At 54.7% G+C, this 19421-nt stretch overlaps 1 protein-coding gene across 3 annotated transcripts in view; it reads left to right on the top strand.

Annotated features, from left to right (window-relative positions):
* The window catches only part of LMX1B (LIM homeobox transcription factor 1 beta), a 62271-nt gene extending 43866 nt beyond the window's left edge, over positions 1-18405 (top strand). Inside the window, exons 3-9 of one of the 3 annotated variants that reach the window (XR_012929822.1) lie at positions 5711-5943; positions 7242-7414; positions 9824-9901; positions 11486-11600; positions 12768-12932; positions 13045-14129; positions 14379-18405. Coding sequence is in view for 1 of the 3 variants with exons in the window: in XM_032976538.2 (XP_032832429.2) it covers positions 5711-5943; positions 7242-7414; positions 9824-9901; positions 11486-11600; positions 12768-12932; positions 13045-13199 (919 nt within the window). In the remaining 2 variants the exon portion in view is untranslated. Of the gene's footprint in view, positions 1-5710; positions 5944-7241; positions 7415-9823; positions 9902-11485; positions 11601-12767; positions 12933-13044 lie in introns of all 3 variants that reach the window. The other 2 variants (XR_012929821.1, XM_032976538.2) reach the window with 2 other exon arrangements.
* Positions 18406-19421: the final 1016 nt, after the last annotated feature.

The raw sequence follows: 19421 nt of genomic DNA, 5'->3' as shown, positions 1-19421 counted from the left end.
CTCCACTGGTGTTGGACCAGAAGACGCCAAAAGGCGTACAACTCAAAAACAGCGCACTATCAGAGTATTGAGGGCTCGGGGTGAGCATTTACATTATGAGACCTCCTTTGCCAGTAACAAGATATAGTAATAGGTTTTACCCTTTTAACTGGCACAAAAGAGCTTAATAGCTCTTCGGATTCTTCGGGTCTACATACGGGTTCTGGTTTGATTTTTTTTCGGTGCTAATTTAAAAAAAAAAATGTTGCTTTCAGCAAAGAGGGCCGTGAGCTCCATCAGGCAGGTGACCTCAGGTGACCTCAGGTGACCTCGGGGGAGTCTCCACCCTCACATCTCTCCCGCCCTTCCCCCCCCGGTGTGTCGATCTGGATTCAATAGAGACCATCTTTCACGCTGCTTTCACCTCCGTCTCTCTCGCTCTCGCTCTCTCTCTCTCTGCTTAGATGATTGAGAGGTGAAATGTCAGCGGTGCGGTTTGTTCTGTTGTTAAACTCCTGGATCCCCAAAGGAGGATCGCCGGGGTCATCCCCGCCCAGCCCCACCCCCCCCCCCCCAGCCCCCACCCCCCTCAGCCCCCCGAAAGGTGCAGCGAGACTTATTGGCAATATCTGGGGAGTTTAAGGGGCACCGCAGACCATATGAGCGGACTAGGCTGATGTTAGCAGTCAAGCCGGGTTATTGAATGGATATTATTATTATTGTTGTCCCTTGTCCCTCCTCGTACCTCCTGCTCCCCCTCCTCCTCCCCCTCCTCCTCCGCCTCTCCCCCCCTTCTCTCTCCCCCTCCTCACCCCTCCTCCTCACGCCTCACCCCTCCTCCTCCTCCGTCCTCCCCCTCCTCTCTCCTCCCCCCCGCCTCCTCCCTCCTCCCCCTGCTCCTCCTCCTCCCCCCTCCTCCCTCCTCACCCATCCTCTCTCCTTCCTGCTCCTCCCTCCTCTCTCCACCTCCTCCCTCCTCCCCCCTCCTCCCTCCTCCCCCCTCCTCCCCTCCTCCCCCCTCCTCCTCCCTCCTCCTCCTGAATCCTTCCCCTCCTCCCACCTCCCATCCCCTCCTTCCCCCTCCTCCTCCTCCCTCCTCCACCTCCCCTTCCTCTCCTTCTTCTCTCTTCTTCCATGATCGGATTCTCCCTTCCGCATCACGGCTGCTGGTGTCGACGCAGAGCCAACAGCACAGACAGCCGCGTCAATAACAGCGGAGTAGTTGTGTCATCATCGTCGTCGTCGTCGTGATGTCTCTATTAGTCTGGATCTCTATGGGTGTCTATGAGTCTCTGTGGGTCTCTATTACTCTGGATCTCTATGGGTATCTATGAGTCTCTGTGGGTCTCTATGAGTCTGGATCTCTATGGGTGTCTATGAGTCTCTGTGGGTCTCTATGAGTCTGGATCTCTATGGTGTATCTATGAGTCTCTGTGGGTCTCTATGAGTCTGGATCTCTATGGTGTGTCTATGAGTCTCTGTGGGTCTCTATTATTCTGGATCTCGATGGGTATCTATGAGTCTCTGTGGGTCTCTATTAGTCTGGATCTCTATGGGTATCTATGGGTCTCTGTGGATCTCTATGAGTCTGGATGTCTATGGGTATCTATGAGTCTCTGTGGGTCTCTATTAGTCTGGGTCTCTATGGTGTATCTATGAGTGTCTGTGGGTCTCTGTGAGTCTGGATCTCTATGGTGTATCTATGAGTCTCTGTGCGTCTCTATTAGGCTGGATCTCTATGGGTATCTATGAGTCTCTGTGCGTCTCTATTAGTCCATGCGTTTATTATGGGTTCCCTGTGAGTCTATGGATCTCAGTGATGTCTCTGAGCGTCTCTATTAGTCAGGATCTCTATGTGTATCTATGAGTCTCTGTGGGTCTCTATTAGGCTGGATCTCTATGAGTATCTATGAGTCTCTGTGGGTCTCTATTAGTCTGGATCTCTATGGTGTATCTATGAGTCTCTGTGGGTCTCTATGAGCCTGGATCTCTATGGGTATCTATGAGTCTCTGTGGATCTCTATTAGTCTGGATCTCTATGGGCATCTATGAGTCTCTGTGGGTCTTTATTAGTCTGGATCTCTATGGGTATCTATGAATCTCTGTGGGTCTCTGAGTCTGGATCACTATGGTGTATCTATGAGTGTCTGTGGGTCTCTATGAGTCTGGATCTCTATGGTTATCTATGAGTCTCTGTGAGTATCTATTAGTCTGGATCTCTATGGTTATCTATGAGTCTCTGTGGGTCTCTATGAGTTTGGATCTCTATGGGTATCTATGAGTCTCTGTGTGTCTCTGAGTTTGGATCTCTATGGGTATCTATGTGTCTCTGTGGGTCTCTATTAGTCTGGATCTCTATGGGTATCTACGAGTCTCTGTGCGTCTCTATTAGGCTGGATCTCTATGGGTATCTATGAGTCTCTGTGCGTCTCTATTAGTCCATGCGTTTATGATGGGTTCCCTGTGAGTCTATGGATCTCAGTGATGTCTCTGAGCGTCTCTATTAGTCAGGATCTCTATGAGTATCTATGAGTCTCTGTGGGTCTCTATTAGTCTGGATCTCTATGGTGTATCTATGAGTCTCTGTGGGTCTCTATTAGTCTGGATCTCTATGGGTATCTATGAGTCTCTGTGAGTCTCTATGAGTCTGGATCTCTATGGGTATCTATGAGTCTCTGTGGATCTCTATTAGTCTGGATCTCTATGGGTTTCTATGAGTCTCTGTGGGTCTCTATGAGTCTGGATCTCTATGGGTTTCTATGAGTCTCTGTGGGTCTCTCTGAGTCTGGATCTCTATGAGTATCTATGAGTCTCTGTGGGTCTCTATGAATCTGGATCTCTATGGTGTATCTATGAGTCTCTGTGGGTCTCTATGAGTCTGGATCTCTATGGTGTATCTATGAGTCTCTGTGGGTTTCTATGATTCTGGATCTCTATGGGTATCTATGAGTCTCTGTGGGTCTCTATGAGTCTGGATTTCCATGGTGTATCTATGAGTATCTGTGGGTCTCTATGATTCTGGATCTCTACGTGTATCTATGAGTCTCTGTGGGTCTCTATGAGTCTGGATCTCTATGGTGCATCTATGAGTCTCTGTGGGTCTCTATTAGTCTGGATCTCTATGGTGTATCTATGAGTCTCTGTGGGTCTCTATGAGTCTGGATCTCCGTGGGATTCCCATGACCCTCCTCTTCTTCTATCGTACGACCGCTGATGTAGACGCAGAGCCAACAAACGTACAAAGTCACGTCCAGGTGAGTCAGGCCCCCCCCCCACTCCCCCCCCCCCTGCGATGACCACGTGTCAGTCGGAGCCAGCGGTGTGGTCGCGTCGTCACCATCATCGCCGTGATGTCTCCTTCGTTCGTTGTTGCATCTCAAAGAAGCGTCTGAGAAGAAATACGTTCAGCCGAGGAGGAGGAGGGGGTGGGGGGTGTGGTTGCCTGAGCTCGCACCGTGTAATTTTTTTTTATTGAACGGCGTTTACTTAAATCCCTCCACGGGGTTCACACCGTGGGGTGAAGTGTGGGCACCTCACACGACCCTGCCGGTTGCCTTCCAGGTAGGTGCCGGTGGATGCGGAAGAGTAGGCCAAGCGCTGTGGAATTCGCTCGAGGGGCGGGAGGAGGCACACCTCCGCGCCAGCAGTTACTTTTTGCCACGTGACATCTTTGGGGGGGGGGGGGGGGTAAAAGAGCTTTCATAGCTCATCGGATTCCTCGAGTAAAAAAAAAAATATTATATTAACATTCTGTGTTGGGCGTGAGCGGGCAGTTGCAGGGGCTGCGCCTTCGCCTTAACCCGTTTCAATTAAATTCAATGGTACCGGAGCGGTAAGCACCCTGGGTCACCATCCCACCCACGTGTCATTCATTAGGGGTTGTGTCTTTGCGAGCGGGGGGTGGAGGGCGGGAGTTGTAAAAACACACACACAACTCTGTAGAGAGACAGAGAGACTTTTGACTTTTTAAACAACTTTCATTGCCGTCAGCAGCAACAGCACTGGGGGCGATTCCGGTACGAAACACACAAAGTCACCAGCAACACAAATAATCGCTATGAATCCACGCGCTGTGGCGCTAAATGCACCGCGCACAACACGAAATAAAAGCCACATGGTGGTAGTGGTGTTGGTGGTGGCAGTGGTGGTGATGGAGGTGGTGGTGGCGGTGGTTGTGGTTGTGGTGGTGGTGTTCATCGCGCACGCCACGGTGACGAGCGAGCGCTTCAGAACGTGAACACGTGGGGGGTGCCGTCCACGCTGGTAACAGAGAGGGGCTTGTCCGGCTCCCCAGCGTTCGAGGAAGACGCGCTGCACATCACCGACACGTTGTGTGTGGTACGTGGCGTGCTCCAGCCGGAGCCGCGCCTTGAGCAGGCCCCCCCTGGACACTGGAAGCAGCACAGAGCAGCCGTCAGTGTCACCTTGCGGCGTCTTCTCTCCTCGTTCTGTAACACCGCCAACTTCGCCTGAGCACAGGCGAAGTTGGCGAGGTCATGGCGCTTGTTAGCCAGGCAAGGCACCACCCCATATACGAAGCTGCTGTTGTAGAAGGACACCCCCAGTTTCCTGAAGATGTCCCCCAAAAGGCGGAACATTGAGTTTGAGCCGCTGGCAACGTAAGTACCGGTGGGGGCCAGATCCTCCCTGGCACCGCAGGAGATGCACCAAGTCTGTTACCCCTGGCGAGATTCGGCTGAGCGAGAGAGATACGAACAGGAGAGAGGCACCCGCCTCGCTGTGCCATGCCACAAATAAGCTAGAATTAGACGAACACACAGTCGGTGTGTTTGCTGTAACACTGGCGTTGCGATCGAAACGTCGCAGATTTTTATTTACTTATTTTCTTCGAACCTATCTGCGTGACTTTACCGAAAACCCCAAATAATATAGAGATGGAGAGCAAAGACGAATGTGAGGTGTTAATCCCCAGGCGGGGAGATTCAGAGACGCAAGCATTTTGCTTCGGGGTGGAGTTTAGGGGGGTTCGTTTCTATTTTTTTTAAAACCTCAGCCATTCCAACGAATCTCAGGAAAAAAAATAAAACAACAAAAATAACGACGTTTCGAGACAGGCTGGTCCCTTCACCTGATGAAGGCCGCTTGTGTTGTGGCCGAAACGTCGTGATTTTTGTCGTTTTATTTTTTTTTACCTACGTGACTTTACCGAATAGAACCAAAGAGTATGGATCCTTGCAGTCACGAAAGCTTCAAATCTAGAATTGAATCTCAGGAAGATAGAAACACCCACCCCCCCCCACCGCCCACTCTCCAACTTGCTCCGCTCTACCCGCTGGTCTTGCCTGCTCAGCCCATGTGGAGTGGGTAGCCCCCCCAGCCCCCCCCCAACCCCTCCAGCCCCTCCAGCCCCCCCCCCCCCGAGTACCCCCAGCCCCCCTCATCCACCTCCGCATTGCACGGATCGGTGGGGAGGGGACCCCACGCTGCACCTTAGGCTGATGTGAGACTGAATTCTGTCAAACGAGCGGTTAACCACTCGCCACATTAATAGAGCCACGTTCTCACACCTCCTCCCCCTCCTCATCATCATCTACCTCCCTTCCACCTCACTCCTCCTCAACCACCACCTCCTCCTCTCCACGTCTTCCCACTCTCACACCCCTCCTCTCCCTCTCTTCCCTCACCTCCTATCCATCCCTCCACCACCTCCACATCCTCCTCCACATCCTCCTCCTCCACTTTCCCCCCCCACGCCACGCCACGTGTCCAGGCTCTTCGTGACCAAATGCAGCGGCTGCCTGGAGGGCATCGCGCCCACCGAGCTGGTGATGCGGGCACTGGAGAGCGTCTACCACCTGGGCTGCTTCTGCTGTTGCGTGTGCGACCGCCGGCTGCAGAAGGGCGACGAGTTCGTGCTGAAGGAGGGGCAGCTCTTCTGCCGCTCCGACTACGAGAAGGAGCGCGACATGCTCAGCTCGCTCAGCCCCGCGCCTTCGGACTCGGGTACGCCGCTCGCCCGCCCGCCCGCCCGCCCGCCCGCGACATGGGCTCGGGGCCTCCAGAAGGCCACACGCTCGGGGCCTCCAGTAGGCCACACGCTCGGGGCCTCCAGTAGGCCACACGCTCGGGGCCTCCAGTAGACCACACGCTCGGGGCCTCCAGAAGGCCACACGCTCGGGGACTCCAGTAGGCCACACGCTCGGGGACTCCAGCAGGCCACACGCTCGGGGACTCCAGCAGGCCACACGCTCGGGGCCTCCAGTAGACCACACGCTCGGGGCCTCCAGTAGGCCACACGCTCGGGGACTCCAGCAGGCCACACGCTCGGGGCCTCCAGTAGGCCACACGCTCGGGGACTCCAGTAGGCCACACGCTCGGGGCCTCCAGTAGGCCACACGCTCGGGGCCTCCAGCAGGCCACACGCTCGTGCCTAAAGTAGGCCACACGCTCGAGCCTCCAGTATACCACACGCTCCGGCCTAAAGTAGGCCACACGCTTGGGCCTCCAGTACACCACACGCTTGGGCCTCCAGTACACCACACGCTCGATTCTCCAGTAGACCACACGCTCGGGCCTCCAGTAGGCCACACGCTCGGGGCCTCCAGTAGGCCACACGCTCGGGGCCTCCAGAAGGCCACACGCTCGGGGCCTCCAGTAGGCCACACGCTCGGGGCCTCCAGCAGGCCACACGCTCGGGGCCTCCAGTAGGCCACACGCTCGGGGCCTCCAGTAGACCACACGCTCAGGGCCTCCAGTAGACCACACGCTCGGGGCCTCCAGCAGGCCACACGCTCGGGGCCTCCAGCAGGCCACACGCTCGTGCGCAGGCCCCCCGGCTGGGCCACGAGGTAGCAGCAGTCCCGAGGGGCGAATGACCGACGGGGCCGAGTCGATCCCGAGAGCCGGCGTGGCGTCGGGTCGCTGCGTGGCGACGTTGCGAATGTGATCGGGGTAAAACGAAAATAAGTAGTATTACTTTATTTTCTTTTTAGCGACTCTAACGTGTACGTGGAATCGCGTATTTACCCTCTCACATGGCGTCAAGTTCCCCCTATGCATCCGGGGCAGCCCAAAAAGATTCTTCCTCTCCGGCTCATTTTTTTTTCGTATTTGGAGCCAGCTCTAAATGATGGCACCGATGAGAAAAGCTCACGGCGACCTGGGGGCCCGCCCTGGCGCCTTCACAAAAATGTTGTAGTCCCAAATCTGTCACCGATTGACGCGCATCTCGATCTCCGTCCGCCACCCCTACCCCTACCCCCCCTCCCCTTCCACTCCTTCCCGCCCCTCGGGCCCCGCAGTGAAGAGTGAGGACGAGGAGGGCGGAGTGAAGGCGATCGGAGGGCAGAGCCACGGCAAGAACGACGACGGCAAGGAGGCGAAGCGGCCCAAGCGGCCTCGCACCATCCTCACCACGCAGCAGCGGCGCGCGTTCAAAGCCTCCTTCGAGGTCTCCTCCAAGCCCTGCCGGAAGGTGCGGGCGGTCACGCCACCAACTCCCCCTCTTCCTCTTCATCTTCTTCAGCTTTTGTTCTAGATTTGAAGCTTCCGTGACTGCAAGGATCCACGCTCTTTGGTTCTATTCGGTAAAGTCACGTAGGTAAAAAAATAAAACAACGTGATTCTTCAGCTTCCTCCACTTCATCTTCATTTTCCTCTTCTTCATCTTACTCCTCCTCCTCTTCAACTTCCTCCTCCTCCTCATCTTCCTTGTCCTTCTCCTCCTTGCTTCTTCCTCCTTCTCTACCTCCTCATCCTCTTCCTCGTGTCTAACTCATCCTCCTCTTCCTCGCGTCTCACTCCTCCAACCTCTTACTCCTCCTTTTCCTCCTCGTCCTCCTCTTCCTTTTTAAGGTTATCTTGATCTTCACTGTCTAAATGAGCAGTGCAGAAACAGAATTAAATTCACTGTGAGTATTAATGAATAGGAAGCGTAGGGCTACAGGACCATTAAAGTAGAATCGATGATGCTGCATGGCTAATAGTGTGGACAACAAATGCAGATTTGGCCTCATTCCTCCTCTCCCTCCCCTCCCTCCCCTCACTCCCTCCCTCCCTCCCCTCCCTTCCTGTCGCTGCTGCTGCTGCTCACCTTAAGCCGTCAGCTTTCAAACAGCATCGGTCAAACAATGGAGTCGAGCACAATGCCCTTCGCACAACGGCGCTGTCCGTGGTGCTGGCGGTGCTGGTGGCGCTGTCCGTGGTGCTGAATCAATGACGTCGATAGCCACCCACCCCCCGGGGCCCCCTACCACGATATCCCTCGTCTGCAAAACCGAGACCACATCACCGGCACACACACACGACGCTCCGATTTCAATACAGTGCCGCATCGATTTGGGCACCACGGTGGCTATGAGATGTTAACTATCTCGCCCGGTATACAGGATGTCGTGGGTTCGATCCCGACCCCTGACGCCTGCTGCTGTATATTTGGAGTTTGCGTGTCTCTCTCTCTCTCTCATCATCATCATCACGGTGGCTAGGAGATGTTAACTACCTCGCCTGGTGTACAGGAGGTCGTGGGTTCGACCCCGACCCCTGACGCCTGCTGCTGTATATTTGGAGTTTGCGTGTCTCTCTCTCTCATCATCATCATCACGGTGGCTAGGAGATGTTAACTACCTCGCCTGGTGTACAGGAGGTCGTGGGTTCGATCCTGACCCTGACGCCTGCTGCTGTATATTTGGAGTTTGCGCGTCTCTCCGCGTGGTCGCGTGGATTTTTCTGCAGGCCCTCCAGCTTTTCCCCTCCACGTTTAGAATCAATGTGCGTTTAGGGTATTTGGATGCTATACATTTCCATGTGATAAGCCACTTCGTTGAGCTATGCTTTGTGGCCTAGCCGCTTCTGGAAAAGAGCGATATCGGTCAGTGGGCCTTAGCTAGTAAAATAAAAATAGCTCATAGTTTATATTTGTTTTGTAAACATCATGCCGACCGTATCTACGATCATTGACGGACCACCCCTCCCTGCCTGTCCCCTCTCATCTCACTCTACACCCCTCCACGCTCTCTCCTACCTCTCATCTCACTTCCCTCCCCTCCATTCACTGCCTTGCCTCTCCCCTCTCATCTCATTCCACTTCCCTCCACACTCTCTCCTACCTCTCATCTCACTCCACTCGCCTCCACGCACTCCCTTGCCTCTCCCCTCTCATCTCACTCCACTCCCCTCCACGCTCTCTCCTACCTTTCATCTCGCTCCCCTCCTCTCCACGCACTCCCTTGCCTCTCCCCTCTCATCTCACTCCACTCCCCTCCACGCTCTCTCCTACCTCTCTTCTCGCTCCCCTCCTCCCCATGCACTCCCTTGCCTCTCCCCTCTCATCTCACTCCACTCCCCTCCACGCTCTCTCCTACCTCTCATCTCACTCCACTCGCCTCCACGCACTCCCTTGCCCCTCCCCTCTCATCTCACTCCACTCCCCTCCACGCTCTCTCCTGCCTCTCCCCTCTCATCTCACTCCACTCCCCTCCACGCTCTCTCCTACCTCTCATCTCGCTCCCCTCCTCTCCATGCACTCCCTTGCCTCTCCCCTCTCATCTCACTCCACTCGCCTCCACGCTCTCTCCTGCCTCTCTCCTCTCGTCTCACTCCACTCGCCTCCACTCACTCTCCTACCTCTCCCCTCTCGTCTCACTGCCACCCCCCTTATCTCCCTCTCCACGTAATAAATGCGCCTCCTCTTCCTGCACACGGTCTGGAGAGCTCCACATCGTGCTCCTGTATTTCTCTTTTTCAACGACGTGACGACGACGATGATGACGGTCACGGTGACGTGTCGCACAGCCATCGCGCGCCTGCACCACCAACCCCACCACCACCACCACCGCTTCAACCCTCGTCAACGTCTCGCTGCGTGTCATGTCCACGTTGCCAGGTCCGGGAGACGCTGGCGGCCGAGACGGGGCTCAGCGTGCGAGTCGTTCAAGTCTGGTTCCAGAACCAGCGAGCGAAGGTGAACGCTCTTCTCGCTGTCGTCTTTCCTCCTTGTGTGTGTGTGTGTGTGCTCACCTTCGTCAACATCATCATCATCAGCAGCAGCAGCAGCATCATCATCAGCAGCAGCAGCACCGTCACCAGTATCAGCAGCAGAATCATCATCGGCAACATCATCATCATCATCATCCGCAGCATCATCAGCAGCAGCTGAAGCAACATCAGCAGCAGAATCGTCATCAGCAACGTCATCATTATCACCAGCATCAGTAAGGGCATCTGGAGTAGCAGGGATCATTGACATCATCAGCGCTACCACTACTGGAGGAGTGGTGGTGCAGTGGTCAGCGCACTGCGCTACGAATCCGCCCACACGAGTTCGACTCCCATTCATGGCCAACAGCAGTGGTGGATATCTGAACCAGTCGCAGGCGAGAAAGAGAGGGAGTAAGTGAGTTAAAGTAAGAGAAAGAGAGAGCGAGAGAAAGGGAGAGCGGGCGAGAGAGGGAGGGAGTAAGTGAGTTAAAGTAAGAGAGAGAGAGAAAGGGAGAGAGAGAGAAAGGGAGAGCGGGCGAGAGAGAGAGGGAGTAAGTGAGTTAAAGTAAGAGAGAGAGAGCGAGAGAAAGGGAGAGCGGGCGAGAGAGGGAGGGAGTGAGTTAAAGTAAGAGAGAGAGAGAGAGCGAGAGAAAGAGAGAGCGGGCGAGAGAGGGAGGGAGTAAGTGAGTTAAAGTAAGAGAGAGAGAGAGAGAAAGGGAGAGCGGGCGAGAGGGAGGGAGTAAGTGAGTTAAAGTAAGAGAGAGAGAGAGCGAGAGAAAGGGAGAGCGGGCGAGAGAGGGAGGGAGTAAGTGAGTTAAAGTAAGAGAGAGAGAGAGAAAGGGAGAGCGGGCGAGAGAGGGAGGGAGTAAGAGAGAGAGAGAAAGGGAGAGCGGGCTGGAGAGGGAGGGAGTAAGTGAGTTAAAGTAAGAGAGAGAGCGAGAGAAAGGGAGAGCGGGCTGGAGAGGGAGTGAGTGAGTTATAGTAAGAGAGAGAGCGAGAGAAAGGGAGAGCGGGCTGGAGAGGGAGGGAGTAAGAGAGAGAGAGAGAAACAGAAAGAAAGTGAGAGATGCACCAGGGTCAGGATCGAACCCACGACCTCCCTGTACACCAAGGCGAGGTAGTTAACACCTCGGCCAACGTGGCGCCACGTGGTTTAAACGAGAACCACCCTGGTGTAGAGGAGGAGAGAGGGAGGGAGGGAGAGAGAGAGAGAGCGAGAGAGCAGAGCGTGGAATCTTTCGTGAATTCTTTCATTTACAAAGGAGGGGGGGAGGGGGGGCACATAAAGCAAAGCAATGGAAAAAAAACCCCGAAATGATGAACGAAGCAAAGTGCCGACTACACCGAGGAGCATCTTCTTGTTTCCTCTGATCGTAGAAAAAGAGAGAGAGAGAGCGAGAGGAAGAGAGAGGGGAGGGAGAGAGAGAGAGAGAGAAAGTAAGAGAGGCACCAGTGTCGGGATCGAACCCACGACCTCCCTGTATACCGGGCGAGGTAGTTAACATCTCGGCCACCGTGGCGCTCCACCTCCCCTCCCCCCCCCCCCCTTCCCCGCGTGGCATCGCAGATGAAGAAGTTGGCTCGCCGGCAGAGTCAGCAGCAGCAGGAGCAGAGCATGCAGCGCCTGGGGCCCGGCCGGGGCCCCGGGAGGGGCGGGCGGCGTCTCAAAGACGACGGCGAAGGTGCGGACTGGTTCACTCCGCCTGGTGGTGGTGGTGGTGGTCGTGGTGGTGGTGGTGGTGGAGGTAGTTGAGGTGGTGGTGGTGGAGATGGTGGTGGAGGTAGTTGAGGTCGTGGTGGTGGTGGTGGTGGTGGAGGTGGTGGTGTTGGTAGTTGAGGTCGTGGAGGTGGTGGTGAAGGTGGTGGTAGTTGAGGTGGTGGTAGTGGAGGTCGTGGTGGTGGTGGTGGTGGTCGTGGTGTAGGTAGTTGAGGTCGTGGAGGTGGTGGTGGTGGTGGAGGTGGTGGTGGAGGTGGTGGTTGGGGTGGTGGTGGAGGTAGTTGAGGGCGTGGAGGTGGTGGTGGTGGTAGTTTAGGTGGTGGTGGTGGAGGTCGTGGTGGTGGTGGTGCTGGTCGTGGTGGTGGAGGTAGTAGAGGTATTGGTGGAGGTGGTGGTGGTGGAGGTGTCACACAGCGACCCATAGACTCACACAGAGACTCACAGAGTCACGCAGAGACCCACAGACTCACACAGAGACCCACAGACTCACACAGAGACCCACAGACTCACACAGAGACCCACAGACTCACACAGAGACTCACAGAGTCACGCAGAGACCCACAGACTCACAAAGAGACCCACAGAGTCACACAGAGACCTACAGAGTCACATAGAGACCGGTACACTCACACAGAGACCTACAGACTCACACAGAGACCCACAGACTCAAACAGAGACTCACAAAGTCACGCAGAGACCCACAGACTCACACAGAGACCCACAGACTCACACAGAGACCCACAGACTCACACAGAGACCCGCAAAGTTACACAGAGACCTACAGATTCACATAGAGACCGGTACACTCACACAGAGACTTACAGACTGACACAGAGACCCACAGAGTCACACAGAGACCAACAAAGATCCACAGAGTGTCCACAGAGGCCCCATTCAGGGTCATGATGTGACGGACGATGACATCACAACGGGATATATTTTAAAGAAAATGTGTCGTTTCCTCCCCCCTCCCCCCCCAACTCCATCCCCCCTCCTCCTCCCCTCTCCCCTCCTCCACCGCCTCCTCCTCCACCCCCCATCCCCTCCCCTCCCATCCTCCACCCCCTCCTCCTCCGCCCCTCCTCCTCCACCCCCTCTCCCCCCTCCTCCTCCTCCCCCCACCCCACCACAGAGGTGTCCCGGGCAGGTCTGGACGGGTTGATCTCTCACTACGGCCCCCTGCAGCAGCAGCAGCAGCAGCAGCAGCTGCCTCTGGAGCAGAACGGATTCGCTTCAGACCCCTTCTGCCAGGGCCTCACCCCCCCGCAGATGCCCGGGGACCACATGAACCCCTACGGTGAGGGAGGAGCACGTGACTCCCTGGGGTGAGCGGGGTGCATGGCTGTGTGGCCGTGGAGGAGACCTCATCCATCAACCCCACCTCCCACTCCCCCTGCCCGCTCCCCCAGGCAACGAGGCGCTGTTCCACAACCTGGACGCGAACGGGGCCCTCGTGAGCAACGGGGACTGCCTCCTGGCGTCCGACGGCAGCGCCCTGCAGGCCCGGCTGGGCAACCCCATCGACCGCCTGTACTCCATGCAGAACTCTTACTTCGCTTCGTGAATGCCTCCTCCACGCGGACAGCCGCGTCCACGAAACCCACCGTCGGCACCACCACCAGCAGCAGTAGCAGCACCCAGTTACACATCCCTCCCCAACCACCCCCTCCATCCAGTACACCCTCACCCACTCTCCCCACCCCCTCCTCCACCCAGTACACCCCCCCCCCCACCCACCCACCTGCCTTACCCACCCCACCCACCCCTTTATGGGTCTCTATGCGGGTCTCTATGGGTCTCTATGCGGGCCTCTATGGGTCTCTATGTGAGTCGCTATGGGTCTACTGGTATACAAAACACTTGTACGGAGAAAACATAAACTCGTGCAGAGAACACGTAGACTCACACAGACTCACACAGATTACCCATAGATCCATAGACTCACACAGAGTACCCCATAGACTCACACATAGACACATAGACTCACACAGAGTACCCCATAGACTCACACATAGACACATAGACTCACACATAGACACATAGACTCACACAGAGTACCCATAGACTCACACAGAGTACCCATAGACTCACACAGAGTACCCATAGACTCACACAAAGAGACCCATAGACTCACGCAAAGAGACCCATAGACTCACACATAGACACATAGACTCACACATAGACACATAGACTCACACAGAGTACCCATAGACTCACACAGAGTACCCATAGACTCACACAGAGACGCATAGACTCACACAGAGTACCCATAGACTCACACAAAGAGACCCATAGACTCACACAGAGTACCCATAGACTCACACAAAGAGACCCATAGACTCACACAAAGAGACCCATAGACTCACACATAGACACATAGACTCACACATAGACACATAGCCTCACACAGAGTACCCATAGACTCACACAGAGTACCCATAGACTCACACAGAGTACCCATAGACTCACACAGAGACCCATAGACTCACACAGAGTACCCATAGACTCACACAGAGTACCCATAGACTCACACAGAGACCCATAGACTCACACATAGACCCATAGACTCACACAGAGTACCCATAGACTCACACAGAGTACCCATAGACTCACACATAGTACCCATAGACTCACACAGAGTACCCATAGACTCACACAGAGACGCATAGACTCACACAGACTACCCATAGACTCACACAGAGACCCATATACTCACACAGAGTACCCATAGACTCACACAAAGAGACCCATAGACTCACACAGAGTACCCATAGACTCACACAAAGAGACCCATAGACTCACACAAAGAGACCCATAGACTCACACATAGACACATAGACTCACACATAGACACATAGCCTCACACAGAGTACCCATAGACTCACACATAGTACCCATAGACTCACACAAAGAGACCCATAGACTTACACAGAGTACCCATAGACTCACACAGAGTACCCATAGACTCACACAAAGAGACCCATAGACTCACACAAAGAGACCCATAGACTCACACATAGACACATAGACTCACACATAGACACATAGCCTCACACAGAGTACCCATAGACTCACACAGAGTACCCATAGACTCACACAGAGTACCCATAGACTCACACAGAGACCCATAGACTCACACAGAGTACCCATAGACTCACACAGAGTACCCATAGACTCACACAGAGACCCATAGACTCACACAGAGTACCCATAGACTCACACACATAGACCCATAGCCTCACACACAGAGTACCCATAGGCTCACACAGAGTACCCATAGACTCACACAGAGTACCCACAGACTCACACAGAGTACCCATAGACTCACACAAAGAGACCCATAGACTCACACATAGACCCATAGACTCACACATAGACACATAGACTCACACACATAGACCCATAGCCTCACACACAGAGTACCCATAGACTCACACAGAGTACCCTAAGTCTCACACCGAGGCTAAATTCCTCACTGAGCGCGTTCCGGAGTGTTTGGCGGAGACGGGAGTCGTGAGCCACGCGTCTATCCTGGCTGTGGTGTGCCGGGAAACGTCAGCAGACACGTGGACGCACGTCACGTCGGCCCTTAAGCGGGCGAGGGCGACGTGGGGAAAGGAACGAGACCGTTTGTACAGTAAAAGTAGACTATACATACATGTTAGGTAAAATGTGTTTTTTGACTCGCATGTACCAGGGCATATAAGCAGTGTGTGTGTGTAGGCGCGTGTGTAGGTGTGTGTGTAGGTGTGTGTGTAGGTGTGTGCGTGCGTGGGGAGCGGTGGTGTAGCAGCGGTTAGCGCTACGCCGCGCTAGGAACCCGGCGACCCGGGTTCGATTCCCGCTCACGGCCAACACCACAGTGACGATTATCTGAACCGGTCCTGGGACTCCCCTAGGTCGACTCAGCCTCAAATTGGTACCTGGCGCGATGCGTAAACATCGCCGCTAGAGAGACAAAGGCGGCCGGGCGTGGTGCTGACCATCCCACCCCCCTCGTGTGTGCCGTGCCGGCCTTCATAGGTGCTGCTCGCTAACAGCACTTGCCCCTACAAGTCCGTGAAGGCTACACGGGGGGATCTTTGTCTTCGTGTGTAGGCGCGTGTGTGTTTTGTCCGCTTGTGGTTGCGATGTCGATGATGATCGCGTGTTGTTTGATTTGTTCATCCCGTTTGCCTGCTTGTACATAGGCCCCGCGGGGCAACAACGCAAAGTCGACGTTTGTAATTTGTACAAAACTAAAAACCAGTCAGAGCAAAGAAGTCGCTCGCTCACTGAAATCGGCCAAGGTCGTGCGTCACGCATTGCAGCGGCGTTTGTGTTCCGCGTCATAACGACGATCGTTACACGTCATAACGACGCTCGTTACACGTCATAACGACGCTCGTTACACGTCATAACGACGCTCGTTACACGTCATAACGACGCTCGTTACACGTCATAACGACGCTCGTTACGCGTCATGACGACGCTCGTTACACGTCATAACGACGCTCGTTACACGTCATAACGACGCTCGTTACACGTCATAACGACGCTCGTTACACGTCATAACGACGCTCGTTACACGTCATGACGACGCTCGTTACACGTCATAACGACGCTCGTTACACGTCATAACGACGCTCGTTACACGTCATGACGACGCTCGTTACACGTCATAACGACGCTCGTTACACGTCATGACGACGCTCGTTACGCGTCACAACGACGCTCGTTACACGTCATAACGACGCTCGTTACACGTCATAACGACGCTCGTTACACGTCATAACGACGCTCGTTACACGTCATGACGACGCTCGTTACACGTCACAACGACGCTCGTTACACGTCATAACGACGCTCGTTACGCGTCACGACGACGCTCGTTACACGTCACAACGACGCTCGTTACACGTCATGACGACGCTCGTTACACGTCATGACGACGCTCGTTACACGTCATAACGACGCTCGTTACACGTCATGACGACGCTCTTTACACGTCATAACGACGCTCGTTACACGTCACAACGGCGCTCGTTCCGCGTCACGACGGCGCTCGTTCCGCGTCACGACGGCGCTCGTTACACGTCATAACGACGCTCGTTACACGTCATGACGACGCTCGTTACACGTCATAACGACGCTCGTTACACGTCATAACGACGCTCGTTACACGTCATGACGACGCTCGTTACGCGTCATGACGACGCTCGTTACACGTCATAACGACGCTCGTTACACGTCATAACGACGCTCGTTACACGTCATGACGACGCTCGTTACACGTCACAACGGCGCTCGTTCCGCGTCATAACGACGCTCGTTCCGCGTCACAACGGCGCTCGTTACACGTCATAACGACGCTCGTTACACGTCATAACGACGCTCGTTACACGTCATGACGATGCTCGTTCCGCGTCACGACGGCGCTCGTTCCGCGTCACAACGTCGCTCGTTACACGTCATAACGACGCTCGTTACACGTCATAACGACGCTCGTTACACGTCATAACGACGCTCGTTACACGTCATGACGACGCTCGTTACACATCACAACGACGCTCGTTACACGTCATAACGACGCTCGTTCCGCGTCACGACGGCGCTCGTTCCGCGTCACAACGGCGCTCGTTCCGCGTCACGACGGCGCTCGTTACGCGTCATAACGACGCTCGTTACGCGTCATAACGACGCTCGTTCCGCGTCATGACGACGTTGGACTCCTGCCGCGCCCCCCCGCAGCCCGCGGCTTGGCCCACCGGACGCTTGACGGGCCCGCGCACCGAACTCTCCGTGCGCAAGTCGTGACGTCATATGGTGCCCGTTGAGTCCAGGGGTCGGGGGAACATTTTTTTTTTTTTCTGCCAAGGGCCATTTGGATATTTACAAAACATCATTCGCGGGCCATACAAAACGGTCGGCTTAAAAATGAGCGCGTTTATATTCTCTTTGGGCGAGGCGTGTGACGATGTTGGCCGGCTGCTGACGCTGTTGCTGCTGCCGCTCGCGAACTGCTTGTCCAGGTTTTGCTCTCCGAGATTCATACGAATCTCGAGTCCCGCCTGCGGTTGCCTCGGCAGGGCCCGGAGAGCCAAATGATTTCGCGGGCCCCATACGGCCCGCGGGCCGAACGTTCTCCACCCCTGCGGCCCTAGACCGTCACGGCGTAGAGTTGTGGTGTCGTAGTGCGTGGCGTGTACACACATATATATATAGGAGTCCGTAGTTCGTGGTTGGTGATGGTGGTGGTGGTAGTAGTTTGGTGGTAGTCGGTTCATTTGAAAACCAGCGTGTGGGTTCCATTTGCCGGCGCATGGTCTTGACTATCCAGATGTGGTTCTGGCCCTCCCCTAGGCAGGCTCAGCCTTAAATCAGCGGCTGGGCGTGGAGTGTGGCGTGCGTGTTGCGACTTAAGCGAGCGTAGGGGGAGCGGTGGGGCAGCGGGTTAGCACGCCACCTGCGCCGCGAATCCGTTCAGCCCGAGTTCGATTCCCCGCTCACGGCCAGCATCGGTGACGATTATCAGAGCCGGTCCTGGGCCTCCCCTAGGTCGACTCGGCCTCAAACGAGTACCTGGTGCGATGTGTAGTAGACATCGCCACTCGGGGAGACAAAGGCGGCCGGGCGTGGTTGCTGGCCACCCCACCCCCTCGTGTGCCGTTCCGGCCTTCGTAGGTGCTCGCTAACAGCACTTGCCCCTACAGTTTGTTAAGGCTACGCGGGGGATCTTTGTCTTTTGTGCGTGGATTGTAAATATATCTGGGTTTCGAAGTTAACATTCACAGGCAGTTGAGACGTCAACGTGTTTTATTTTGTACTCGTTGACCTCTTAGTTGTTGTAGAAAGAGAGAGGTGGGAGGGGGGAGGGGGTTAAACACAAATGTTTAAAAGGACTCAAAACGTCGATGATTGATATCCAGGCGGCAACAGAAGTCACGCTGAACACGGATTTTTTTTTTTAAATTTAGTTTGATTGTTCCCCAGCTCCAGTTTGCGTCTGCTGGTGTCGCGAATAATCGCGGTGGCCATGCGCTCCTGTGTTGTTGAGTACGGTGGTTAACGCGCGAGTGTTTTTAAGCGAGCGAGCGTGGGTGGAGCGGTGGCGCCGCGGTTAGCACGCGCGGCCGCAGCTCCGCCAGCCGGTTCTGGTTTTGTTTTTCACCCCCCGGTTCGGCTCCAGTTGCACGGCCACCAAACAGTGCCGGATTATCCTCGTAGCACAAGTAGCTACATATGTACGTATGTAGTAGTAGCTACTACATGTGTAGTAGTAGTTACTACTAGTAGTAGCTACTACACGTGTAGTAGTAGTTACTACTAGTAGTAGCTACTACACATGTAGTAGCTACTACACGTGTAGTAGCTACTACATGTGTAGTAGCTACTACACGTGTAGTAGTAGTTACTACTAGTAGTGTAGTAGCTACTACTACACGTGTAGTAGTAGCTACTACATATGTTGTTCTAAAGGGGCTCTAAACATGTAGTAGTTACTACTACTACTACAGTACTACCACACGTGTAGTAGTAGCTACTACACGTGTGGTAGTAGCTACACGTGTAGTAGTAGCTACTACTACACGTGTAGTAGCTACTACTACTACTACTACACGTGTAGTAGTAGCTACTACTACACGTGTAGTAGTAGCTACTACATATGTTGTTCTAAAGGGTCTCGAAACATGTTGTAGTTACTACTACTACAGTACTACTACACGTGTATATCTATGTAGTAGCTACTACTACACGTGTAGTAGTAGCTACTACATGTGTAGTAGTAGCTACTACACATGTAGTA

This window comes from Petromyzon marinus, chromosome 59 (assembly GCF_048934315.1).
Source record: "Petromyzon marinus isolate PM22_M1 ecotype Great Lakes invasive population chromosome 59, UKy_Petmar_22M1.pri1.0, whole genome shotgun sequence".
NCBI classification, from domain to species: domain Eukaryota; kingdom Metazoa; phylum Chordata; class Hyperoartia; order Petromyzontiformes; family Petromyzontidae; genus Petromyzon; species Petromyzon marinus.
This window is presented reverse-complemented; position numbering and strand designations above follow the sequence as displayed.